We start from the raw sequence: 22,724 nt of genomic DNA on the forward strand, positions 1-22,724 counted from the left end.
CCATTCTCAGAGAGTAGTTATCAATGGTTCACAATCCTGCTGGAAGGGCATAACAAGCAGGGTTCCGCAGGGTCTGTTTTGGGACTGATTCTATTCAATATCTTCATCAACGATTTAGATATTGGTATGGAGAGTGCACTTATTAAGTCTCCAGATGATACGAAGCTGGCAGGGGTTGCAAGTGCTTTGGAGGAGAGGGTGATAGTTCAAAGTTATCTGGACAAACTGGAGAAATGATCTGAGGTAAATAGGATGAAATTTAATAAGGACAAATACAAAGGGCTCCACTTAGGAAGGAACAATCAGTTCCTTGGGAATGGGAAGCGACTGTCTAGAAAGGAGTACGGCAGAAAGGGATCTAAGGGTCATAGTGGACCACAAGCTAAATATGAGTCAACAGTGTGGCACGGTTGCAAAAAAGCAAACATGATTCTAGGATGCATTAACAGGAGTGTTGTGAGCAAGACACGAGGAGTCATTCTTCTGCTCTACTCTGCGCTGATTAGGCCTCAATTGGAGGATTGTGTCCAATTCTGGGCACCACATTTCAAGAAAGATGTGGAGAAATTGGAGAAGGTCCAGAGAAGAGCAACAAGAACGATTAAAGGTCGAGAGAACATGACCTATGAAGGAAGACTGAAAGAATTGGGCTTGTTTAGTTTGGAAAGGAGAAAACTGAGAGGGGACCTAATAGCATTTTTCAGGTGTCTAAAAGGGTCTCATGAGGAGGAGGGAGAAAAACTGTTCTCTTTGGCCTCTGAGGACAGGACAAGAAGCAACGGGCTTAAATTGCAGCAAGGGAGGTTTAGGTTGGACATTAGGAAAAACTTCCTGTGAGGGTGGTGAAACACTGGAATAAGTTGCCCAGGGAGGTTGTGGAATCTCCATCTCTGGAGATATTTAAGAGCAGGTTAGACAGATGCCTGTCAGGGATGGTCTAGACCAGGGGTCTCCAAACTTTTCAGCCTGAGGGCCGCATTAACTATCAAACAGCAGTTCGGGGGCCGACTACACACTTGAGGTCCAAATAAAAAACAATCAAAACATGGATGTTGTTTTTAATTATTTATTTAATATTATTTTATTCAGTTATTATTTAATAACACATTGATACACTACACATGAACACCTGTATTAGTGTGAATGGTGAAATTGTTTCCTGGATGCCAAAATAGCAGACATTTCTGGCTTTAGATTTAGAAAAAGTAAGCAGCGAATAAGGTTTTGCAATGTAATGATCGGTTGGAAAACATAACGCACTACTGTGTGCCTCTATTTTAATTCGGTAAAAACATAACGTCCACGTAAGCGGCGGCTGATCTTGGCAGGATACACGTAAATTTCCGTATTTTTTTTTCCGTAGACAAAAAGGTCTCCACGGGCCGGATGAGAGGGCCTCGCGGGCCGCATCCGGCCCGCGGGCCATAGTTTGGAGACCCCTGGTCTAGACAGTGCTTGGTCCTGCCATGAGGGAAGGGACTGGACTCGATGGCCTCTCGAGGTCCCTTCCAGTTCTAGTGTTCTATGATTCTGTGCTCCCTGCGGTACCAGTACTCTGCACCCCCCTAGCAACGCTGCCCCCTGCGGTACCAGTACTCTGCACCCCCCTAGCAACGCTGCCCCCTGCGGTACCAGTACTCTGCACCCCCCCCCAGCAACGCTGCCCCCTGCGGTACCAGTACTCTGCACCCCCCCCAGCAACGCTGCCCCCTGCGGTACCAGTACTCTGCACCCCCCCAGCAACGCTGCCCCCTGCGGTACCAGTACTCTGCACCCCCCCAGCAATGCTGCCCCCTGCAGTACCAGTACTCTGCACACACCCCCAGCAACGCTGCCCCCTGCGGTACCAGTACTCTGCACACACCCCCAGCAACGCTGCCCCCTGCGATACCAGTACTCTGCACTCCCCCAGCAACGCTGCCCCCTGCGGTACCAATACTCTGCACCCCCCCCAGCAACGCTGCCCCCTGCTGTACCAGTACTCTGCACCCCCCCCAGCAACGCTGCCCCCTGTGGTACCAGTACTCTGCACCCCCCCTCCCCAGCAACGCTGCCCCCTGCGGTACCAGTACTCTGCACCCCCCCCAGCAACGCTGTCCCCTGTGGTACCAGTACTCTGCACCCCCCCCCCCCAGCAATGCTGCCCCCTGCGGTACCAGTACCTATACACTCCACAGAGCAGCCCCCTGCAGCCCCAGTGCTCTGTCACTCCTCAATGCTTCAGGTAACAAAGCTTTAGCGGCTCACACACAAGAACAGCCGTATTTAGATGAGCCAGAATATAGACACTGTGGTGGCTGTGGACTCAGGATGTAAGCAGCCATTAAAGTAGTGGGGTGAGAAGGAAAATCCTTATTGGACCAGTTATTCCAAACTTCACCCCCTCCCGGCCCCATGCCCCCCCTCTCTGGCACCAACCTGCCGCGGGAAACCCAGCAGGGCATTAAAACCAACGCCCAGCGACACGTTTCAAATCTCAGCCTGGGCAGCCGGGACCAGGGGATTTCGGTCACAGCCGCCGGCACAGTGACCAAAGTCCATGGGGGGCCATCACGGAGCTCATTCTACGGGGTTTCATGTGGTCACGTCCCCGCCCCTTCCCAACACAGCACCACCCCCGGGGGTCCCGCTGACGGGCAGGCCCCAGGCCCAGTAACGCCAGGCTCCTGGGACGTTTGGGTCGGAAGGCGAGTGCGTGCAAAGCAGGGCCCATGCTAAGCACCTTCGCCCGCGGGAGAGATTCCCTCCCTTGTAATCCTTCTGGGGCTCAGCTGGCTCTGGCTTAGTCATCTAACCTGTCCTATTTGTCTGATTACCACCCTCTGCAAGCACCAGGCGCTTACCCGCAAGAGCAGGCCGAGGCTGCAGGGCCCTGAGATTTTCCCCCTCCACTCCAGCATGAGGCATGGCACAATAGCGCAGGGGCACATGGCAGGGGCATGGCACAGTAGCGCAGGGGCACACGGCAGGGGCATGGCACAATAGCGCAGGGGCACATGGCAGGGGCATGGCACAGTAGCGCAGGGGCACACGGCAGGGGCATGGCACAATAGCGCAGGGGCACACGGCAGGGGCATGGCACAGTAGCGCAGGGGCACACGGCAGGGGCATGGCACAATAGCGCAGGGGCACACGGCAGGGGCATGGCACAATAGCGCAGGGGCACATGGCACCAGGGCCAGACCCCGAGCCAAAGCTCCGGGTGGCTGATGGGAAAGCAGCTTGTAACTGGCCGCAAGGGGAGCCTTTCCACAGGCTCTGCTGGGAAGACACTGGAGACAGCCCAGGGCGCTGATTAAGTGAGCAGCCCCAGATCACTGCCAGCCAGCAGTGGCAGAGGGGTCTGGTCCAGGCAGCACCAGGCTCGCTCACACACAATGCTGAGGGGCTGTGGTGCTTTGCTCGTCTGTCCGAGGCACAGGGGCATCCTTGACTCAGGCTAGAGGCGGCGAGCTGGGCAGGGCCACGCAGAGAACAGACACAAAGAGGAACGCGCTGCGCCAAGATGCCACTTCCCTCCCCTTTGACTTTTATGTGGCAGCAGCTGCTGTCTGGATAAGGAGGTGAAGAGGAACTAGCTCACACCTTAGAAAGGCCAACGCGGGCAGCGCAGGCACCTGCTCTGTCTGAAACAAAGCAGCCAGGAGGCCCCCCGGCAGGGGCTGGGCGTGGGGAGGGGGAAGTGCCGACGCACCGGCACCAAAAGCATTGGCTTTGTGCAGCAAGAGTGGGAAGGGAAAACTCGCTCACCCTGCCTGAGTGGGAGCCTGGCCTCCCTGGAGCCGATGGGAAATTTTGTCACCACCAAGGCTGACGAGAAGTCCCTGGACCGTGGGGGGAGGGGAGCCAGCTCTGGGCTCCCAGAAGGGAGGGGCTTCAGGCAAAAGGGGAGGGGCTGGGACTAGCCCCTCCCAGCCAGCCCTTCAGCGAAGCAGAGCACCGGAGGATGCAAAGGGCCCAGGGCAGCTGCCTCCTTTGCCCCCCTGTACCCCATCGGCAGCCCCGGTCCCCAACTCCAATAGATGAGCCAGGATTTCATCCCGTACCCATCTCCTTGGCCCTGCCTGGAGGGACTCACAGCTTGCAATGGAGGGCAGGAGCTGGTGCCATCCAGCGGTCGGTAGTTTGCCATCAGCCTCATGAAAAACAGCCCCAAGCGACCAGCCTGCCTGGGCTCTGCACCCAGGCCACAGGGCAGGCCAGGCAACAGCAGGCTGCTACCAAGTGTATTGCTCACCCCACAAAGAAATACCCCCCCCCCCCAGCACTGTGCATGAGGCGGGCGAGGCGCTGGGCTCTCGCGCCAGGAAGCAGCCAGAGACAATCTGCTGCAGTAGAATAACTGCAATCAATATCCCTGGCAGGAAATTAAGACTGTGGAGCTGGGGGGGAGGTGGGGCAGGGCGGGGGGAGGGAGGTGGGGCAGCGGGCAGGAGGGGAGAAGGGCTCTACATGCAGGTTCTCTTCCCAGCCCGCCTGGAGCATCTGCTCCGTCTCCTGGCCAAGTTTGAAAACTAGGCATGAAAAATGTGCCGGGCTGTCAATGAAAGCGGAATGAAAGCAAGGCAATAGATTTTTGGGAACACATCTGTGGGGAATGAATATAAAGTAGGTTCGCCAGTCACTGGAGCCAGGAGCGCTGCCTAGGAGAGAGGCCAGACTTCTAATGAGCAGCAGAAGATGTAGGGGCGGCTGGCTTGAGGGCCGCAGGGCTCTGGTGAAGCAATGGGGCCTCCCGGTGTCAGGGCGGCCGAGGTGCAGGCTGCCAGCATCCCCCCAAGCTGCCCTGGGAGCAGCAGGCAATTTGCAGGGTGACTCCGGGTAAGTTCCTAGCATCTTGCAGGAGGCTCCGGGGGGAAGTTCAGCCTCCGGAGCAGGATTTCTAGTTTAACAGCCACGTGCTGACATGTTGTGAAATCCACCGGCCGGCTCCGGTTTTGCTGCGGGTGCTGTTGGGGACTCGGCGTTCCTCAGACGGAGGGGACCAGGTGATGCTGTTTCCTGAACAATGGGCCTCAATCGCCCATGGGCGCCAGCCCCGCCTGCCGTTCCCCACCCGCCTCTGCAGCGGCTGCCCACACACACTGCAGGCAGCGCTGCGGTCTTGCTGGGCTGTGCAGCCGTTTCCTCTCCCTGGGCCTCTCTCTGGCAGAACCGCCCCCAACAGTGCTCCCTGCTGCACCCCCCTGCCTGCCCGGGAGCCGACCTGCCCCACCTCCTGGCCCCTTCCGTCTTGCAGGGCTGCCGAGCTCCAGGCACCATCAGTGTGTTCCCCGAGGGAGCCGCTCTCTCCACCACCCTGGGCCTTACAGCAGGCAGGGCGGGTAGGGTCACAGCCCCTCCAGCCAGTGCGGGGATCCCCCAGCGCACCCCGCCAGGAAGGCCAGGCTCTCCTCAGCGACCTCAAAAAGCGCAGGGCCCCCCCGAACGCTCGCCTTACCGGAGCTCCTGGCTGCTGCTCGGCCTGCTCTCCTCGATGGTGAACACGACCCGGGAGCCCTCAGGCTCCGGGGGCCTGCCGGCCTCGCCGGGTTCCACGTGGCGGCAAGCCAGCGGCGGCAGCAACAGGGTCCCTGAGAAACGCCGCTTGATGGCGTTCGCGTAGGGCGCGGCGCTGCAGGTGCCGAGGTCGGAGGAGTCTCTGGATCGCTGGGGAGGGAAGGAGACTCGTTCGCTTGGCAGGCCGTGACGGGAGCTGCGCCCCGGCTTCAGGAGCCAGCCCTGTGGCACGATGCACCGCGGCTCCCACCCCTGCGGGGCTGAATTCCCCCGCTCGCCCCTTGCACTGGCCCCTCTGCCCCCAGCTTGGCTCAGTCCCAGGAGGGCAGGCTGCATCCTGGGCACCAGGCCTGCCCAGGTGCGTCATGGCAACACGTCACTCCGGAGCCAGGAAGCCGGTGTGGAGGTCCCGGACCACCACGACACAGGCCCACCCAGCACTGTGCTCTGCAGAGCGTAGTTCGGTTCACAGAGCGCGCCCGAGGGCGGCCACGCGAGGGACTCCCATCTAGCGGTGAGTGAGACAAGCGCCAGGCCGGGAGCGCCACTGCCGGGCTCTCAGCCACACACATGGGTCCGGTCAATGATTCTCCCTCGCCCACCTTGTGCGTCTGCTCTCCTGGCTCCCCCACCGCTGTAAGTGCTGTTCACACACATGCACATGTGCACAAACACACGTGTGGACGCTACACGTGTGCATTAGCCGCACCCACGCAGGCACAGCCCCCCTCCCACATGCACAGGCGTGTGCGCACACCCAGGCCTGGCCCCTGTAATTACCGTAGGCTCCAGCCCTGGCGGCTGATGGCGGGAAGGCGGCGGCCGGCCTCAGCCTGCAGGGCAGCAGCGCTACCTTTGAGGTCGCTGGGCGGTGCATTAAGGAGCAGCTGGGGGCGGGGGGGGGGGGGGGGTTTAGGTCACTGTCAGCTGGCGGGCACTCATGGCCACAGGCGCCTCCTGCTGGTCACTTTGGGAATTAGCTCGTCAGCCCCGGAGCGCCCCCTTTCTGCTCAAGGTGCCCTTTCCTCCTAGCACTGCCCTCTGTCCCTGCGCCCGCACTCTGGGGCCTCCTCTCCCAGGGAATCCCCAATCCCCCCTGTGCCCACCTTGCCTCAGCAACCCATGGCCAGTGGTCAGCTAGCCCCTGCCCCAGGGGCAAACTGCGGCCTCCCGGGCTGCTGCTCCCTGGAATAACGCGGCAAAGAGGGCCCCGGGTCTCCCGGCTCTGCTTTGCACGAGGGCCCTTTTGTCTGGCCAGGGCCACGGGGTGGGGCTTGGCCCTGCTGTCCGGCGTGGAGCTGCTCAAGCCAACGGGGAGCCGCAAACATCTCCGCGGGCGAGGGGCAGGGGGAGGGGTCATGCAGCCCCACCGCTGCCGCTTTGCCGCCCTCAGGAGTGGAAGCGAGGCCAGCAGAATTCTGCATTTCACCGCCCCCGCCCCCGGCCCATCCACCCCACAAAGCCCGGGAGGAAAAGCAGCAAGCGCCAGAGCGAAGTCCCGGCCCCGCAAGCCAGCCCCAGGTCGTGGGGGGCCAGCCCGGGTCTTGCTTGGCCTGCAGGAAGAGGCAGGCCTGGCCAGACCGGAGATGGGTCTGTACAAGCCAGCATTCACGCAGCACAGAGCGACAGACAGATGGTCTGCCAGGCAGACGGGGGCAGGGCTTGGCCGTTCGGCCGCAGGCTTCCCCGCAGGGGACGAGGGGCCTTGCTGTCCCGCAGGGGAGAAGCAGCCGTTCAAAAGCACCTGCTGCAGCTTCTCCGCAGGCCTATTGATGCCTGCGGATTGGTTTGGGCAGCTGATCATTAATGATCTTTGCCTGAGCTTCTCCCCTCACTTCGACTAATTAAAAAGCCCTCTCCAAACAAATTGCCTTTCCAATGAGTGCAGACAAGGTTCCCTGGATTGATCGCCCCCGCCAGCGGGACCCAGCCACGGGAGCTGGAGTGGGGCAGCTCTGGCGTGAGCCCATGGGGGGGGGAATAAGAGGGGGCTCTGAGCAGCGACTGGTCCTGGGCAGACGCACGGGCTGCTTGCCCAGGGCATGGCACCGCTTCGCCATGCGGAGTTCCCAGGAGAGGGCAGTATCCTCCGTGCTGCCCCAGGGAGCAGGATGTAGCAAGAATGTGCCATGAGGGGGGGGGGGAAGGGGGAGGTGCTGGCTTCACCCCACAGCCTGGGGGAACAGCAGCAAGGTGACCCCCCTTCTGTGCAGGGGGTGGAGTTTAACCACCCCCCTCCCCTCATCTTCGACTCAGCCAGAACCTGGGCGTCACCCCCACCCCTAGTGCTGCCGCTGAGCCCTTGGGGGCAGGGCAGGGCATGGGTGCCACCTCCTGGCCACTGGGGTTCTCTGCGCCCTGGGCCTCCACCTCTGCAGGGTGCTCTGGATTGCTCTCGAATTCAAGGGTGCTGGTTCGGATACCAAGGCCAGAAGAGGCTGGGATCATTTCTCCCAGCTCCTGCCTGGCCCAGGCCGGAGCCCTGCCCCCCACGATCCCTAGGGCAGGTCTGTGAGAAACATCCCAGCTCGACAGACTCGCCGTCAGGCCCGGAGCACCCGCCGTGACGCTTGGTACCTTGGCCCGGTGGTTAATGTCTCTCCCCATTAAACATTCACGCCTATTTTCCGCTCTGCACTTGCCTGGCTTCGGTAGTTCGCGTGAGACCTGTCCCTGCTAGATTGACCAGCCTCCTGTCAAATATTCGCTCTCTGGGTACTTCGAGAATGACACGGATCCCGTCCCCCTTTCGCCTCTTCTCTGTGAAGCTACAAGTGCGCGCGCTCTGCGCCTGTCCCTTGAAGGCAGGGTTCTAAGCCTGTACCACCCCCTAGGGCTCTGAGCCAACGCCAATGCATCTACATCAGTGTTTCTTCAACTTTTTAAGACCGAGGAACGCCAAATGATCATTTTTTTTATGAGGAACATGAAGGATGTTTTGTTGAGAAAAAAAAAAGAGGCTGGGGAACAGTTATCGAGCAAAAAAAACCCGGTCTTTAAGGGCGGCCATTTTGAATTCTGTTGTTCTCCGTGGCACACCTCCAACTGCCTCGCGGCACAGCAGTGTGCTGCAGAACACAGTTTAAGAAACACTGATCTACATCCTCCAGGAGCTGTGGGTCCCAGAAATGGCCACCGTCACACCAGAGCCAAGCACACAGCTAAAATAACCTTTCCTCCCAGGATCGCCTTAGCCCTTTTGGCCAAAGTGTCGTCCTGGCTGTGTGGGTTCAGGTGTCTTTCTGTTACGGCCCCAAATCTTCCCCCTCCGCCCACCACCGCTCTCTGCTTCCCAGGCGAGGACCTCCTACCCTGTCAATCAGTCTTGGTTTCGGGATGTACGCCTTTGCATGCAGCTGTATTACAACGCAAAGGGCACACACCTTGTGTTAATACAGCTTGTGCCCACTGTACCAAGTGATCCATAGCTCTGAATCCATCACCTGTCTCCTTCATTATTTACCAGTCCCCAATTTTGGGGTCATCTGCTAAGTGTATCAACGATTATTTTAAGTTTGCTTCCCCGTCCTTGATAAAGTGTCAAATAGCACATGGCCAAGAACCAGTTCCCGCCGGCCCCATTTACAGTTACGTGTTGAGACCTAGCAGTTTGCCAGTTTTTAATCCATTTTAACATGTGCTACGATAATTTTATAGCATTATCTCTTTGGGTTTTTTAATGAAAATGTCACACGATACCAAGTCAAACACCTTTCAACAGCCTAAATCTATTACAAGACTATTAGCTTTAACAACCAAACTTGCAATCTCGTTAAAAAAAAGATATCACGTTGCTTTGACAGGACCCATTTTCCATACACCCACGTTGATTTACATTAATTAGATTAACCTCCTTTAATTCTTTATTGAGTTCTATATCAGCTGCTTCATTATCTTACCCAAAATCGATGTTGGAAGGGCAGGCCTATAAAAACCTGAGTCACCCTGTTCACTCTTTTGAAATATTGGTGCAACATTCGCTTTCTTTCAGACTACCGGAACCTCCCCAGTGTACTAAGACTTATTGAAAATCACCATTAATGGTCCAGAGAACTCCTCCGCCAGTCCTTTCAAAACTCGTGGATAGATGTTTCCTGGATCTGCTCATTTTAAAAAGTCTAGTAGCTGCTGCTTAACATCCCCCTGAAATGCTAGTGGAATGGAAGGAGTGTTCTCATATGATGTGACTACATGAGCTGGCTTTTCTTCCAAATACATAAATATTTATCGAACACTTTGAGCCTTATTATTCATAATTCTACCATTTCTGCTTAGTATTGGAACAATACCATTGTCAGGATTCCTTTTGTTCTTAATAGACAAACTCTTATTGTCTTTATCTTTGCTTGCCATAGACATCGCCTCGTATCCCTTTGCTTCCCTTATCAAATGTCTACATCTACTTTTGATTCATATTCAGTGCTATTAATTTCCCCTTAGCTCACTTTGTTTCCCCTCTAAATCAGGTTTCTTTTTCAATTAATATGTCTTATTTTCTCAATGGTAGCATTGTGGCTTAAACATATCCAAGTATCAGTCACTTTATTCTGGTTACATTCTTCCTCCCAGCTGACCCGGCTCATGATTGCTTTCAGCTCTGTGAAATTTGCCCTTTTAAAATCCCCAAGTAGGAATATCAGAGGCCTGGGTTTCGTTCTGTTTGCGCATCATTGATGTGACCCAGCCATGGTCGCTGGGACCTAATGCTGAGTTCGTTCTGTCACAATGAGGTTGGAGGACCATTCTGACAGGGATGGAAGAGCTTCCCACCCAGGCTTGTGGCCGTGAGGACTGCTGGGAGCCCTTCTGTCCTGCTGGCCTCTCACCCCTGTGCAGGGTGCTGAGGTGTGCGTATGCGGGGCGGGGGGTCCGACCTAGTGCATGGGTCCCAGCTATATTGGTTGCTGGGAGGGAGCACAGCCTTGCACATGTGTCAGGTTGCAAAGGACTCTTGTAAGACCAGGACATGAATTTGCTCTGATTTACAATGCAAACTGCTATTGCCCGGTGCTGGTGCCAGTAAATCACTCTGCTTAACTGCCAGCTTGCAGCAAGCTGCCAGGTTGATGGATGTCGGGGGGGACTCTCCCTTTAACCACGAAAAGAGGCAGAAGAGCAAACTCGGCAGCTAATTAAGCTGATGGCGGCCTGGCGCTGATAGATGCAGCCCGGCAGAGAGCACGCACCACGGCAGGAGACGGCTCCCCGCCGGGCCGCGAGCAGGTGCGCGGCACGGCTGGGCTGAGGGCCGGAAAGGGAGCAGCTCTCCACAGCATGACGTTCGGAGGCTGCCTCTCGGCTCTTGAGCCAGGGAACCAAGAGCCATCACAGGCCCTGCGCCTGCCGCCAGCCACGCAGGGCGGCCAGCTCTGGGCCCCACTCCCCTGGCATGGCCCGGCTTCTGCCTGGCTAACTAGGGGCTGGCCAAGGAGCCAGGAACACTGCGGCAGGAAACCCTTCCCTTCCCGTCCACCCAGGGCCGGCACCTGCCCCAGCCCCACGGCTGCCCAGCCAGCCAGCACTGCCACCGAGGGAGCGGCCCCAGGAGCCCCGCCGCCAAGGCGCAGCCGCGAAACCCGGGGTGTTTCTGGTCCGCAGAGCCCCAGGAAAACGAAATTCCCAGAGGCAGCCAGCGTGGCCGTGGCTGGGGGAACAAGGCCTGTTCAGCAGCCGGGTGTGCGGCCCGTCTCTCAGAAATGGCCCAGAAAGGCTTCTCCCCATCCCAGCAGAGGAGCAGGCGCTATCCCTGGTCTGAGCAGCCCCACGGAGAGAGGGGGCAATGGCGGGAGGAGGAGGGAAGGGCATGGGGCGCCCCCAGTTTGTGTGAGGTGCAAGGGAAGGGGGGTACGTGGGGTGAGTGTAAGCAGGGGGAGGGCAGGAATGGGGGAGGTGGGGTACAGGGACAGCTCATGTCTGGCCCATCATCCCAGCCTGCCTCACAGCCAGGAAAATGCCACAGCAGGGCAGCTCTGCCCCCCGGCTCCCAACAATCCCCCCACATCAGCTCTGCTCCCAGCCCCACATCCGCTCTGCCCCCCATCTCCCAACAACCTCCCACATCAGCTCTGCCCCCCCAGCTCCCTACTATCCCCCATCAACCCTGTTCCCAGACCCACATCAACTCTGCCCCCCAGCTTCCTACACTCCCCCCACATCAGCCCTGCTCCCAGACCCATGTCCGCTCTGCCCCCCACCTCCCAACAATTGCCCCACATCAGCCCTGCTCCCAGCCCCATGTCAGCTCAGCCCCCAACCCCTGCGCACCTGTTGTAGGATTCCCGGGTTGTCACACTGACGCCTAGAACAGCTGTTGCGTCAGCATGGGGGCAAGCAGGCCCAAGCGGCGGAGGGCTGCAGCACTGGGGTTTGGAAGCCAGGAGCCAGCCCCCCCACTCCCGCCTTGTCTGTCTCATCGGTTTGGGGGAGGGGCACATGCACGCCCCCCCCAGCCCGTCCCCCGGGGCTCCCTAGCACCCCCTGACAGGCAGTGACAAGCGGCAGATGCCAAAATATTGCGTGTGCTAGTGGGGGACGGAGACACCATCTCCAGGGCTGCTTTGTCCCCCCTCCAGCAGCGGGGGAGGAGGGGCGCAGGAGCCGGCAGCCCCACGGCGGGCAGGGCGCAATGACAGCTATTTCTCGAGCTGCCTGTCAGGCGTCAGGAAAGCCGCAGGGAGGGCCGCATTGGTAACGGAGCCGGCAGGCGTCTCAGGAGCCGTGCGGGGGCCTTCGCGTGAAAACCCCGCGGGACTGGAAGCGCCTTGGTGCAGGAGTCCCGCCGTTCCTGTCCGCCTGACGGGCCCGGGCTCCAGACAGACTGACACCCCGCCGGTGTCCCTCGCCCCTCCGCGCTGCTCCCATGCCCAGCCCCCCAGGCCTTAGGGCTCTCACAAAGCACGTCTGGCTGCGTTTTGCCGGGCCCAGACTGGAAGCCACCCCCACTCGCAGAGGGGCATGGGGTCAGGCTGCTCCCCACGCTGTGCTCAAGGCCGGGCAGAGGGATCTGGCGAGCGCCAGCCGCCCTGATGAGGTCCCCGGCTCCGAAGTCACGGCTCCTGCTAATCGCTCCCTCGCCGCATTCGTGGCCTGGCGCAGAACGGCTCAATTACCCGATGTGCCAGGGCCCTGCTGATCGAAGGCCTCGCAGGGGAACACTTAGCCCCCGGCTTAGCTGCTCCCCTCCTGCCGCGACGGCCCACCGGCCCCAGCCCCCGGACTCCCCTGCCAGGGCCGGGCCTCGGGCTCGCGCTGCAGGAGCATGGAGACAGGCAGGGAGGCCGGGGCTGTGTCAGCATGGGCTGTTGAGGGCAGGCTGCTCCTCTCCAGCGCAGGGCAGGTCCGGGAGCTCCCCTGCCAGGCTGGCCTTTCAGAAACCCGTCCAGCACTCAGAGGGCCAAGGCGGGCTCAGTTTGGAGCGATGGGCACGGGGCAGGGTGCCCCCGAGCTGTGCCAAGGGCCCCGGGCCTGGGCTAGGGGCAGAGATTGTCTGCGGGGCCCAGCACCACGGGGCCTTTCATTGCTCCTGGGCTCTCCTTTCACCGGAGCTGGGGGGATGTCCGAGCAGCAGGGAGCTGGGGGGGCAGAGGTGCCAGCAGACACAGGCCCTGTCCCAGCAATTCACGAGGGAGGCCCAGGTCCCAGCAGGGCCTGGCCCACCTGGGTTTGCCCCTGAGCGACTCCCGGCTACCGGGGGAGTCGCTCGGTTCCAGCCGCTTCCCTTTTTAGGCTGAAGAATGCGATAAGGCTCCTTTCCTGAGGGCGAGGCAGCCCGCAGCCTCCCGCCTCCCCGTGCTGGGGGCACCCAGGGAACCAGGCGGGGGCCAGGGAGCAGGAACCCAGCAGTGACGCGACGGGAGGAGCAGCTGGAGAGCGAGCGACGGGTGCCAAGACCACCCAGGCTGCGGTGAGAGAGGGGGGCTGCGGACGCAGCTGGCTTTGGCCCGAGGCCCAGGCCCTCCGGGTGAGGCTCTCTGGCCACGTCTACACTACGCGTTTTCTCGGCCAAAAATATGCTAATGAGGGACGCATTCGCATGAGTCGCGGTCTCATTTGCATATTTTCTGCCGCGCCGTTTTTGCCCAAAAACAAGCCGCGTGGACGTTTTCTCTCTGCGCAAAAAACCTTTTTCCTGCCAGATCCTTGTGCCCCCAAAAAGGAGGCGGGGAAAGGGGGTTTTTGCGCAAAAAGAAAACGTCCACACGGCTTGTTTTTGCGCAAAAACGGAGCGGCAGAAAATATGCAAATGAATTGAGACTCATGCAAATGAGTCCCTCATTAGCATATTTGTTGCAGAGAAAACTCAGTGTAGACGTAGTCTAGGAGTGCAGGGGAGTGACTGGGCCATGCACAGGGAGGGTTTAAACCAGGCAGCAGCGGGCACTGGTGAGCACGTACCTGGCACCAGCTTGGCTCTGTCTAGGCTGGGTCCAAGGTGGGTCACAGGCAGGCGTAGGGAAGGCTAAGCCCTGGCTCCGCCCCTTCTGCCCACGCTCCGCCCCCACGAACAGAGCCCTCCTGGCCCCTCCCCTGGCCAAAGCCACCTGCCCTCCCCACACCTGGATACGCTCCACACACGCCCCTCCTCTGCTGCCTCGGTGGTTTCCATGGGGCGCCCGGCCCGGGGCTGCGGTCGTAAGAAAACGCTCCTGGGGCTGCAGTAGCAAGCCCCTCGTGGCCTCTCCCCCCGCTTGTCACTGTCGGAGCCTGGCCCACGGGTAGGGTGGGGTTGGGGGCTCGTGACCTAGACACTGCAGGGACAAGGGCACCATCCTGCGGTGGCCTTTCACGCTGCCCTGGACCCAGCCAGCACAGCGCCGGCATGGTGCACCCCCCCAGAGCTGTCCTTCCCCATGCGCAGACTGTGCAACTGCGTAGGACACCTGAAAATCTGGGGCACCCCTGGGTCTTCATGTCCCCCCGCCCACGTCTTCCGATCCCGGCTCTGACAGCGCCGCCAGCCTGGGAGAGAGCCAGCCAGGTGGCATGCGCCAGCCCCTGGGAGACAGCGTCTGTCTGTGAATTCACCGCGTCAACCGGCAGGACTTGACTTTACAATTTGGTTTTTAAACTCTCAGGCGTGCGTAGCCGGAGAGGAGGCAATCACAGCTCTAAAGACGCGGCCGGCCCCAGTTTACCAGCGCCCCGTAGGGCCCTCTGCCTCCGACACTCCTAGGGCTGGGCCGTTGGCACTCCCCAGAAAGTCTCTCCCGGCCGGCCTCGTGCCTGGTGCCAAGCAGGGGCCCTTTGGGGAGAGCTGGGTCAGGGGTCACCCTGCACCCGCCTCCGAGGTGGCTAACGTAGTGGAAAAATCCCCTAGGGGCCGAATGGGCAATTATCCCAGGAATAATAATAATTAACCGCCCATTAGGGGTATAATTAACTCCCGCTAAGCGCGCTAATCCCGGTTAGGAGCAGCCGGGAGAATGCCACTCACACTCGTTTCAAAGGAGCTCAGAAGCCGACTCCCCAGGCAGCTCCCTTTCCTCCCGGGGCCCCCTCGCTCTGACAGCTACGGAGAGGGGACACGCCAGGGCCCGTGGTGTGCCAGGAGCCCGGCAGTCCTGGGTTCTCTAGGGCTCCCAGCAAAGCAGGGCGATTTCCCGTCCCGGCAGGGCCCTCTTCGGCAGACTGCCAGGGGGCCGGGAGCTGGCCAGAGCCGCCCGCCTGCTGCGCCTTGGCCCCCTGAGCCGTAACCAGGGAACCGCAGGCTCCCAACAAGCAAAGTGGCTTTTAGTCCAGGCGCTGTGATTAGCCCCAGCCCCGAGCCGCTGGAGCGGAGTGGGAGGCGCGGCTGGAGCCTGCTGGGGCTTGTTCCCGGCTGCGGGGCAGCAGCTCTCGCATTAGGAGGCCTCTCAGGTTAATGAAGCAGCAGGAGCTGGCGGAAAAATCTCTCCTCGGGCAGGAACCTGTGGACCATGAGACCTGGCAGGGCCCCCAGCAGGCACTGCGCCAGCTGAGCTGAAAGCAGCCGGGGAAAGCGGCCCCTCCCTGGCCAAGCCAAAGAGCAGCGCGGGGCTGGCTCAGAGCTCCTGCCACGCTGTGCCGAGCACGGGCACCTTACCCACCGGCTGGCAGCACGGTGCCAAGAGCAAGCCGCACGCCACACGCCAGCCAGAGCGAGCCACCAGGTCATGCTCACGTACCCTCAAGTATCTAGTGCACGGGGCGTGGAAGCTGTTACCCCAAGCGCCAGCCGCCCCCGTGGCATCGGGCCTCTCTGCACCGGAGGTGAAAGGACGCGGGCGCGCCCTGGCGCACCGCTCCAGAAAGAACTGGCTGAGCCACGGCCAGCGCCAGCCGGGAGCTATTGAAAGAGCTGGCAGGTGCCCAGGTTGCGATAGGACCGGACCAGTCAGAAATGTGACGTTATTTCACCGCTGTTCTCCACCCCCATTTGCTGGGCCCCGGGAGTTGCCCGTCAGGTACAGTCACCGAAATGTCAGGCTGGGAGGGACTCGAGACGTTCCCGAGCCCTGAGCCCGGAGAGAGAAAACCCAGACCAGCCTGGGCTTTAAACCCAGCGAAGGCGGGGACTGCGCTGGGGAGCCGGTGCCGGAGCTCCTCTCCCTCCGCCTGCTCGTCCCCAGACCGAACATGCCCAATTTTGTCGCCTCGCCTCTCCGGCCAGGACTTCTCACCCTTTGCTCAGTTCTGTCCCTCTCCTCCGGACTCTCCCCTTTGTCCGCATCTTTCCTAATGTGCGGCAGCCACTACACCCCGACGAGTCCCATGGCTGGCCAGTGCCCTGTCTAATCTTTTCCAGTCCTGTGCGGAATAAATTGTTGCATGCACCAAGGCATGTGCGAATGTGCACCACCAGGAGAAACACAAAACCTAGCTGTGAGCGCTCAGCTAATCAGCTTTGCCCTTGTCTCTGTGGAATTTCTTGTGGTCGGATTCAGGCCAATTCTCCCATTTGTCCAAGTCATTTTGAAGTCTAATCCTGTCCCCCCACCTCCCCAGTTCCTGCAACCCTTCCTGGCCTGCTAGCTGCAGATCTGATGGGCATACGCGCCACACCATTATCCCAGTACTTAATGAAAGGAGCCAGGCCTGCTTCTGGGGGCCTGGATACATGTCGCAGTTAGACAGCGCCCCCCGAGAGACACTCCCCCAGGACCATCTTTCGGCCAGTCATGCATCCACCTTCCAGCCATTTTGTCTAGACGCCCCCATGGCGCTGTTGGCTTGTGAGACAGACAGGAGGGAGGCGCTGTAGCGAGTTTCCTCCAGTCCCCTGAGCGGCTGGGGCCGGTGGTTGGTGCAGGGGACGAACGTGGGGTACCTGGCTGGTTTCTATGCTGCTGGCTCTGGGGTAACCCCCACTGGCTGCCGTGGGTACCACGACCCAGCAAAACAGGATGAGTCACTATGCAAACCAGTGGCCAGACACCCCCCATGGAGAGGAACAAAGGAAGGTGGAATGCTGCCCTGGCTGGGGGGCAGGGCTGGAAGAGAGTTGGTTAGTTCCTGTCGGGAAAGCAGGGGAGAAGGAGCTGGGGAGGGGGGCTGGGACTCCCCTATCTCAAGGGGGGCACTGAGGCCTCTTAGCCCCAGTTCCTGTAACCAGATTACATCTGTGCTGCGCTGTGCTGGAGGAACAATAAACCACCCTCAATTCCACTGGCTGGTGGAGTCTGTTTGTGCCATTTCGGGGTGCAGGAGACGGGGGACCCCCAACGCGCCGTCACAGCCCCCCATGGCGCTGTTGGCTTGTGAGACAGACAGGAGGGAGGCGCTGTAGCGAGTTTCCTCCAGTCCCCTGAGCGGCTGGGGCCGGTGGTTGGTGAAGGGGACGAACGTTCGCTTGGTGGCTTGTCAGCAAAGCCATGACATGGGGAAAGTTTCCTTCCTTCCTCCCTGCAGCAGGGGCCGAGTGCGACTGGGGGAAGCGCCGCTCTGGGGAGGTTCCCGGCCGCCCTCGCTCGCCGCCTGCCCCAGCTCTGAGACTGACAGCGCCGCACACGGGGAGCCCCCCAGCTCCCAAGAGCTGGTCTGCCCCCGTTGAGGGAGGGAGGGGGCTCTCCCAGACTGACCCCAAAGGGATACATGCAGGAGTGCCCTGGTCTCGCCTGGGTACCATGCACCATTGCTCCCAAACACGGGGACCCAGAGGCCCCTTCCCCCCCAGCCAGGGGGGTACGACGCTGACACGCCCAATGGGCACCACAGCTGTGTTGTCCCCTCCCCAAGGCCTGCCAGGGCCCAGTCTGGCTGGTTCTTGCAGCGTCCGGGTAGAGCTCTGTGACCGAGCCCCACCCCGTTTGGCCGGCTGGCTCCCCCGTAGGGCTCCCTACCCCTGCCGGCCTCCCGCCGCGCTCACCTCCATGCTCAGGAAGGACAGAACGGTCCGACTCCGCTGCATCCTGGCGCCTGCGCCGACGGGCCCCGATCCGGCCCCTGTCACCAAAGGAAGAGGAGAGGGTCAGGGGCTGGCAGGGCTTTGGCATTCGGCACCTCGGGTCTGGCGCCGGGTCTGGCTCACTCCCCACTGGCTCCGGGCAGGCTGGCGGGGAATGGCTCTTTATAGTCACGCCCCCAGACCTGCAGGCCTGGAGCCCAGGAGGATGGGGGCTCTGGCGTGTGGGGGGGAGGGTGAAACATCCCCCTGCAGCAGGGCCGGCGTGATTATTCGCAGGGTCTCCTTTGCATGGGGCACTGCGGCCCAGGCCGGCAGCTGGACACCAGGCCTGGGGCTCTGGCTATGTCCGTGTGGGGCTGCGACGGCTGCTCCCCCAGCAGCATGGACCCGCGGCTGCTGCCTCCTCGTCTCCCGCGGGCTGGGGGCCTCGCCAGCCCGCAGCTTCGGGGTGCACGTCAGGCAGGACGTGCCGCCCGGGCAGGCAGGGCCCAGAACCAAGCGCGGGGCCACGTGCGTGGAAACCGACCTCGCGCCGGTACTGCCCCACAGCAGGACCCCTGGCCAAGCTGCTGGGCCTCTGGCTTCGAACCCCAGAGAGCAGACCCAGGAGGGGACACAGCGGCTGGGGGGGGAAAAGGGGTGTCACCTTCGGCTTTGTCAGAGGCATTTCCTGTGTGGGGCCCAAACAGCAGAGTGAGCAGGTGGGGCAGAGCCTGGCAGGATGGTGCCAGCGGTTCCTGGCCCCATTGGAGCCCGGGGCCTGGTCCCCGACCCCGCAGGCCTGGACGCCCTGCCCAGCACAAAGGAGAGGGCCCAGCACCCCACGCTGCTCCGGGCGCGTAGGCTGTTGCTCCAAGGCGAATGGAGACGCCCTCCTGCCCCTCGTGCCGGCCTCTGCGGGCCCCACGCACCCTGCCCCACAGCGCGCAGCTGCCCTGGGAGCTCCCTGCGCCAGCATCTTGCAGGAAGGCCCCAGGCGACAAAGTCTCACGCCATTCGCAGTTGCGGGTCCTGGGGCTGCTGGCGCCATCCCCCGCCCCCGGGAGCGTGGAGGGAGGATGTAGGACCTGGAGGGGGGGGGCATCTCCTGAGCTCAGCCTCCCTGGACCCCTTCGCCAGGCAAGCGCTGCCCCGTTTGGCTCTCGCCTGTCCAAACCAAACACAGCGCAGGAAGAGGATAAAAATCTGGCTCAGCAGGAGTCTCTCTCACGGCCCCAGGACTCCATAAATCTCCCCCGCCCGCCCTCCCCCTCCACACACCCCCGGGGCAGATTAAATTCCAGGCCTGGGAGAATGAGAAAATATGCGCTAAGGCAAAGGGCCTCGATGCAGCCGGCTCCGGGCCCCGGCCTGCTCGGGGAAGGGGCCGTGCTTGGCAGCAGGCCAGGCAATCTGGCACAGGCCTCCGCTGCTCTCTCATTCCCACCGAGAGCCAACCCTGGAGCCCCCGGGAGCTGGACCGACCCCCAGCCCCATAGGAGGAGGGCTCCTTGGGGCTCCAGCGAGAGGAGGAGGAGGCGACGTTCTTGGCTCCAGGGCCCAGGCTGGAGGCCAGCCGCTGCCCAGCAGGAGCAGACAGCGTGCTGCCAAGGGTCAGACGGCTGTCCAGGAAGAGCCTCCGGGATTTCCCTGTGGCTGCCAGGCAGGTGGGATGGAAGCGGAGGGTGCAGGGGGCCAGGCGCCACACAAACCCACTGCCCACAGCGCCGCTCCACGGGCCGGCACGTACCACACAAACCCACTGCCCACGGCGCCGCTCCACGGGCCGGGCACGTACCACACAAACCCACCGCCCACAGTGCCGCTCCACGGGCCGGCACGTACCACACAAACCCACTGCCCCCAGCGCCGCTCCACGGGCCGGGCACGTACCACACAAACCCACTGCCCCCAGCGCCGCTCCACGGGCCGGCACGTACCACACAAACCCACTGCCCACAGCGCCGCTCCACGGGCCGGCACGTATCACACAAACCCACTGCCCCCAGCACCGCTCCACGGGCCGGAACGTACCACACAAACCCACTGCCCCCAGCGCCGCTCCACGGGCCGGCACGTACCACACAAACCCACTGCCCCCAGCGCCGCTCCATGGGCCGGCACGTACCACACAAACCCACTGCCCCCAGCGCCGCTCCACGGGCCGGGCACGTACCACACAAACCCACTGCCCCCAGCGCCGCTCCACGGGCCGGACACGTACCACACAAACCCACTGCCCCCAGCGCCGCTCCACGGGCCGGCACGTACCACACAAACCCACTGCCCACAGCGCCGCTCCACGGGCCAGCACGTACCACACAAACCCACTGCCCACAGCGCCGCTCCACGGGCCGGCACGTACCACACAAACCCACTGCCCCCAGCGCCGCTCCACGGGCCGGCACGTACCACACAAACCCACTGCCCCCAGCGCCGCTCCACGGGCCGGACACGTACCACACAAACCCACTGCCCACAGCGCCGCTCCACGGGCCGGCACGTACCACACAAACCCACTGCCCACAGCGCCGCTCCACGGGCCGGCACGTACCACACAAACCCACTGCCCACAGCGCCGCTCCACGGGCCGGCACGTACCACACAAACCCACTGCCCCCAGCGCCGCTCCACGGGCCGGCACGTACCACACAAACCCACTGCCCCCAGCGCCGCTCCACGGGCCGGCACGTACCACACAAACCCACTGCCCCCAGCGCCGCTCCACGGGCCGGCACGTACCACACAAACCCACTGCCCACAGCGCCGCTCCACGGGCCGGGCACGTACCACACAAACCCACTGCCCACAGCGCCGCTCCACGGGCCGCCACGTACCACACAAACCCACTGCCCCCAGCGCCGCTCCACGGGCCGGCACGTACCACACAAACCCACTGCCCCCAGCGCCGCTCCACGGGCCGGCACGTACCACACAAACCCACTGCCCACAGCGCCGCTCCACGGGCCGGCACGTACCACACAAACCCACTGCCCACAGCGCCGCTCCACGGGCCGGCACGTACCACACAAACCCACTGCCCCCAGCGCCGCTCCACGGGCCGGCACGTACCACACAAACCCACTGCCCCCAGCGCCGCTCCACGGGCCGGCACGTACCACACAAACCCACTGCCCCCAGCGCCGCTCCACGGGCCGGCACATACCACACAAACCCACTGCCCACAGCGCCGCTCCACGGGCCGGCACGTACCACACAAACCCACTGCCCACAGCGCCGCTCCACGGGCCGGCACGTACCACACAAACCCACTGCCCACAGCGCCGCTCCACGGGCCGGCACGTACCACACAAACCCACTGCCCACAGCGCCGCTCCACGGGCCGGCACGTACCACACAAACCCACTGCCCACAGCGCCGCTCCACGGGCCGGCACGTACCACACAAACCCACTGCCCACAGCGCCGCTCCACGGGCCGGCACGTACCACACAAACCCACTGCCCCCAGCGCCGCTCCACGGGCCGCCACGTACCACACAAACCCACCGCCCCCAGCGCCGCTCCACGGGCCGGGCACGTACCACACAAACCCACTGCCCACAGCGCCGCTCCACGGGCCGGCACGTACCACACAAACCCGCTGCCCACAGCGCCGCTCCACGGGCCGGCACGTACCACACAAACCCACTGCCCACAGCGCCGCTCCACTGGCCGGCACGTACCACACAAACCCACTGCCCACAGCGCCGCTCCACGGGCCGGCACGTACCACACAAACCCACTGCCCACAGCGCCGCTCCACGGGCCGGGCACGTACCACACAAACCCACTGCCCACAGCGCCGCTCCACGGGCCGGCACGTACCACACAAACCCACTGCCCACAGCGCCGCTCCACGGGCCGGGCACGTACCACACAAACCCACTGCCCACAGCGCCGCTCCACGGGCCAGCACGTACCACACAAACCCACTGCCCACAGCGCCGCTCCACGGGCCGGGCACGTACCACACAAACCCACCGCCCCCAGTGCCGCTCCACGGGCCGGGCACGTACCACACAAACCCACTGCCCACAGCGCCGCTCCACGGGCCGGCACGTACCACACAAACCCACTGCCCACAGCGCCGCTCCACGGGCCGGCACGTACCACACAAACCCACTGCCCCCAGCGCCGCTCCACGGGCCGGCACGTACCACACAAACCCACTGCCCCCAGCGCCGCTCCACGGGCCGGCACGTACCGCACTAATCCACTGCCCTCCACTATACCTTGAGCCCGCCAGGGGCCCTCGCACAAGGCCTGGCTGCGTGCCCTGCCCCCTTGCCAGGAATCCCCATCCCCGCAGGCTCGGCAACGCACAAGCTTTGCCCGCGGTTGAGTTTCTAACAAAAGCCACATTCCCCCCCACCCGCCGGCACTCGCCCCGCGCCCGCAGAGACTCACACAGAGCGTCTGCCCGCAGAGCCGGGACTCCGAAGGCGGCCAGGGGCCGCCGGCGCACGCAAAGGGGAAGTCTTCAGCAAAGCGTGCCCTTGTGCATGCGATTCAGCGGGCAACTGCACCGTCTGGAGCGAGCAATATTAACACAGCGTTCGCTCCACTTCCTCAGCGGTCCCTTAACTCTTCGCTGCCTGGAGCAGGCCGCTACCCCCTCTGCCGACAGCCCGGAGCTGCGGTCACTGAAAGGGTCACGTGCCCACCCCCGCTCCGGCAGCCGGAGCCAAGTGTTTGCTGTCTGCGCGCTCCCACTTTTGCTCCCCCTCCTTTGATTTATTTCTGTCCCGGGGCAAAATTTCCTGCGCAAGGAGGGGCCGGGAGCTGAACCAGTTTGACGGCAAACGCCGAGGGATGAATGCGCCCGGTGCCCTGGCGGCCCGTGTTCTGGGCCAGCGGCAGCTGGGGGCTGGGTCAGTCAAACCT

General features: G+C 62.2%; 1 protein-coding gene across 1 annotated transcript in view; it reads right to left on the bottom strand.

The window, feature by feature from the left end:
- The window catches only part of PDE4C (phosphodiesterase 4C), an 87,148-nt gene extending 64,666 nt beyond the window's left edge, over positions 1–22,482 (bottom strand). The window contains exons 1-3 of the mRNA XM_075902919.2: positions 22,248–22,482; positions 17,822–17,898; positions 5,441–5,649 (exon numbers count right to left, since the gene is read on the bottom strand). Of these exons, the coding sequence (XP_075759034.2) occupies positions 5,441–5,649; positions 17,822–17,863 (251 nt within the window). The 5' untranslated portion in view covers positions 17,864–17,898; positions 22,248–22,482. The remainder of the gene's footprint in view (positions 1–5,440; positions 5,650–17,821; positions 17,899–22,247) is intronic.
- Positions 22,483–22,724: the final 242 nt, after the last annotated feature.

Source organism: Pelodiscus sinensis, chromosome 32, assembly GCF_052426305.1.
Source record: "Pelodiscus sinensis isolate ZL-2025 chromosome 32, ASM5242630v1, whole genome shotgun sequence".
Classification (NCBI taxonomy): Eukaryota; Metazoa; Chordata; order Testudines; family Trionychidae; genus Pelodiscus; species Pelodiscus sinensis.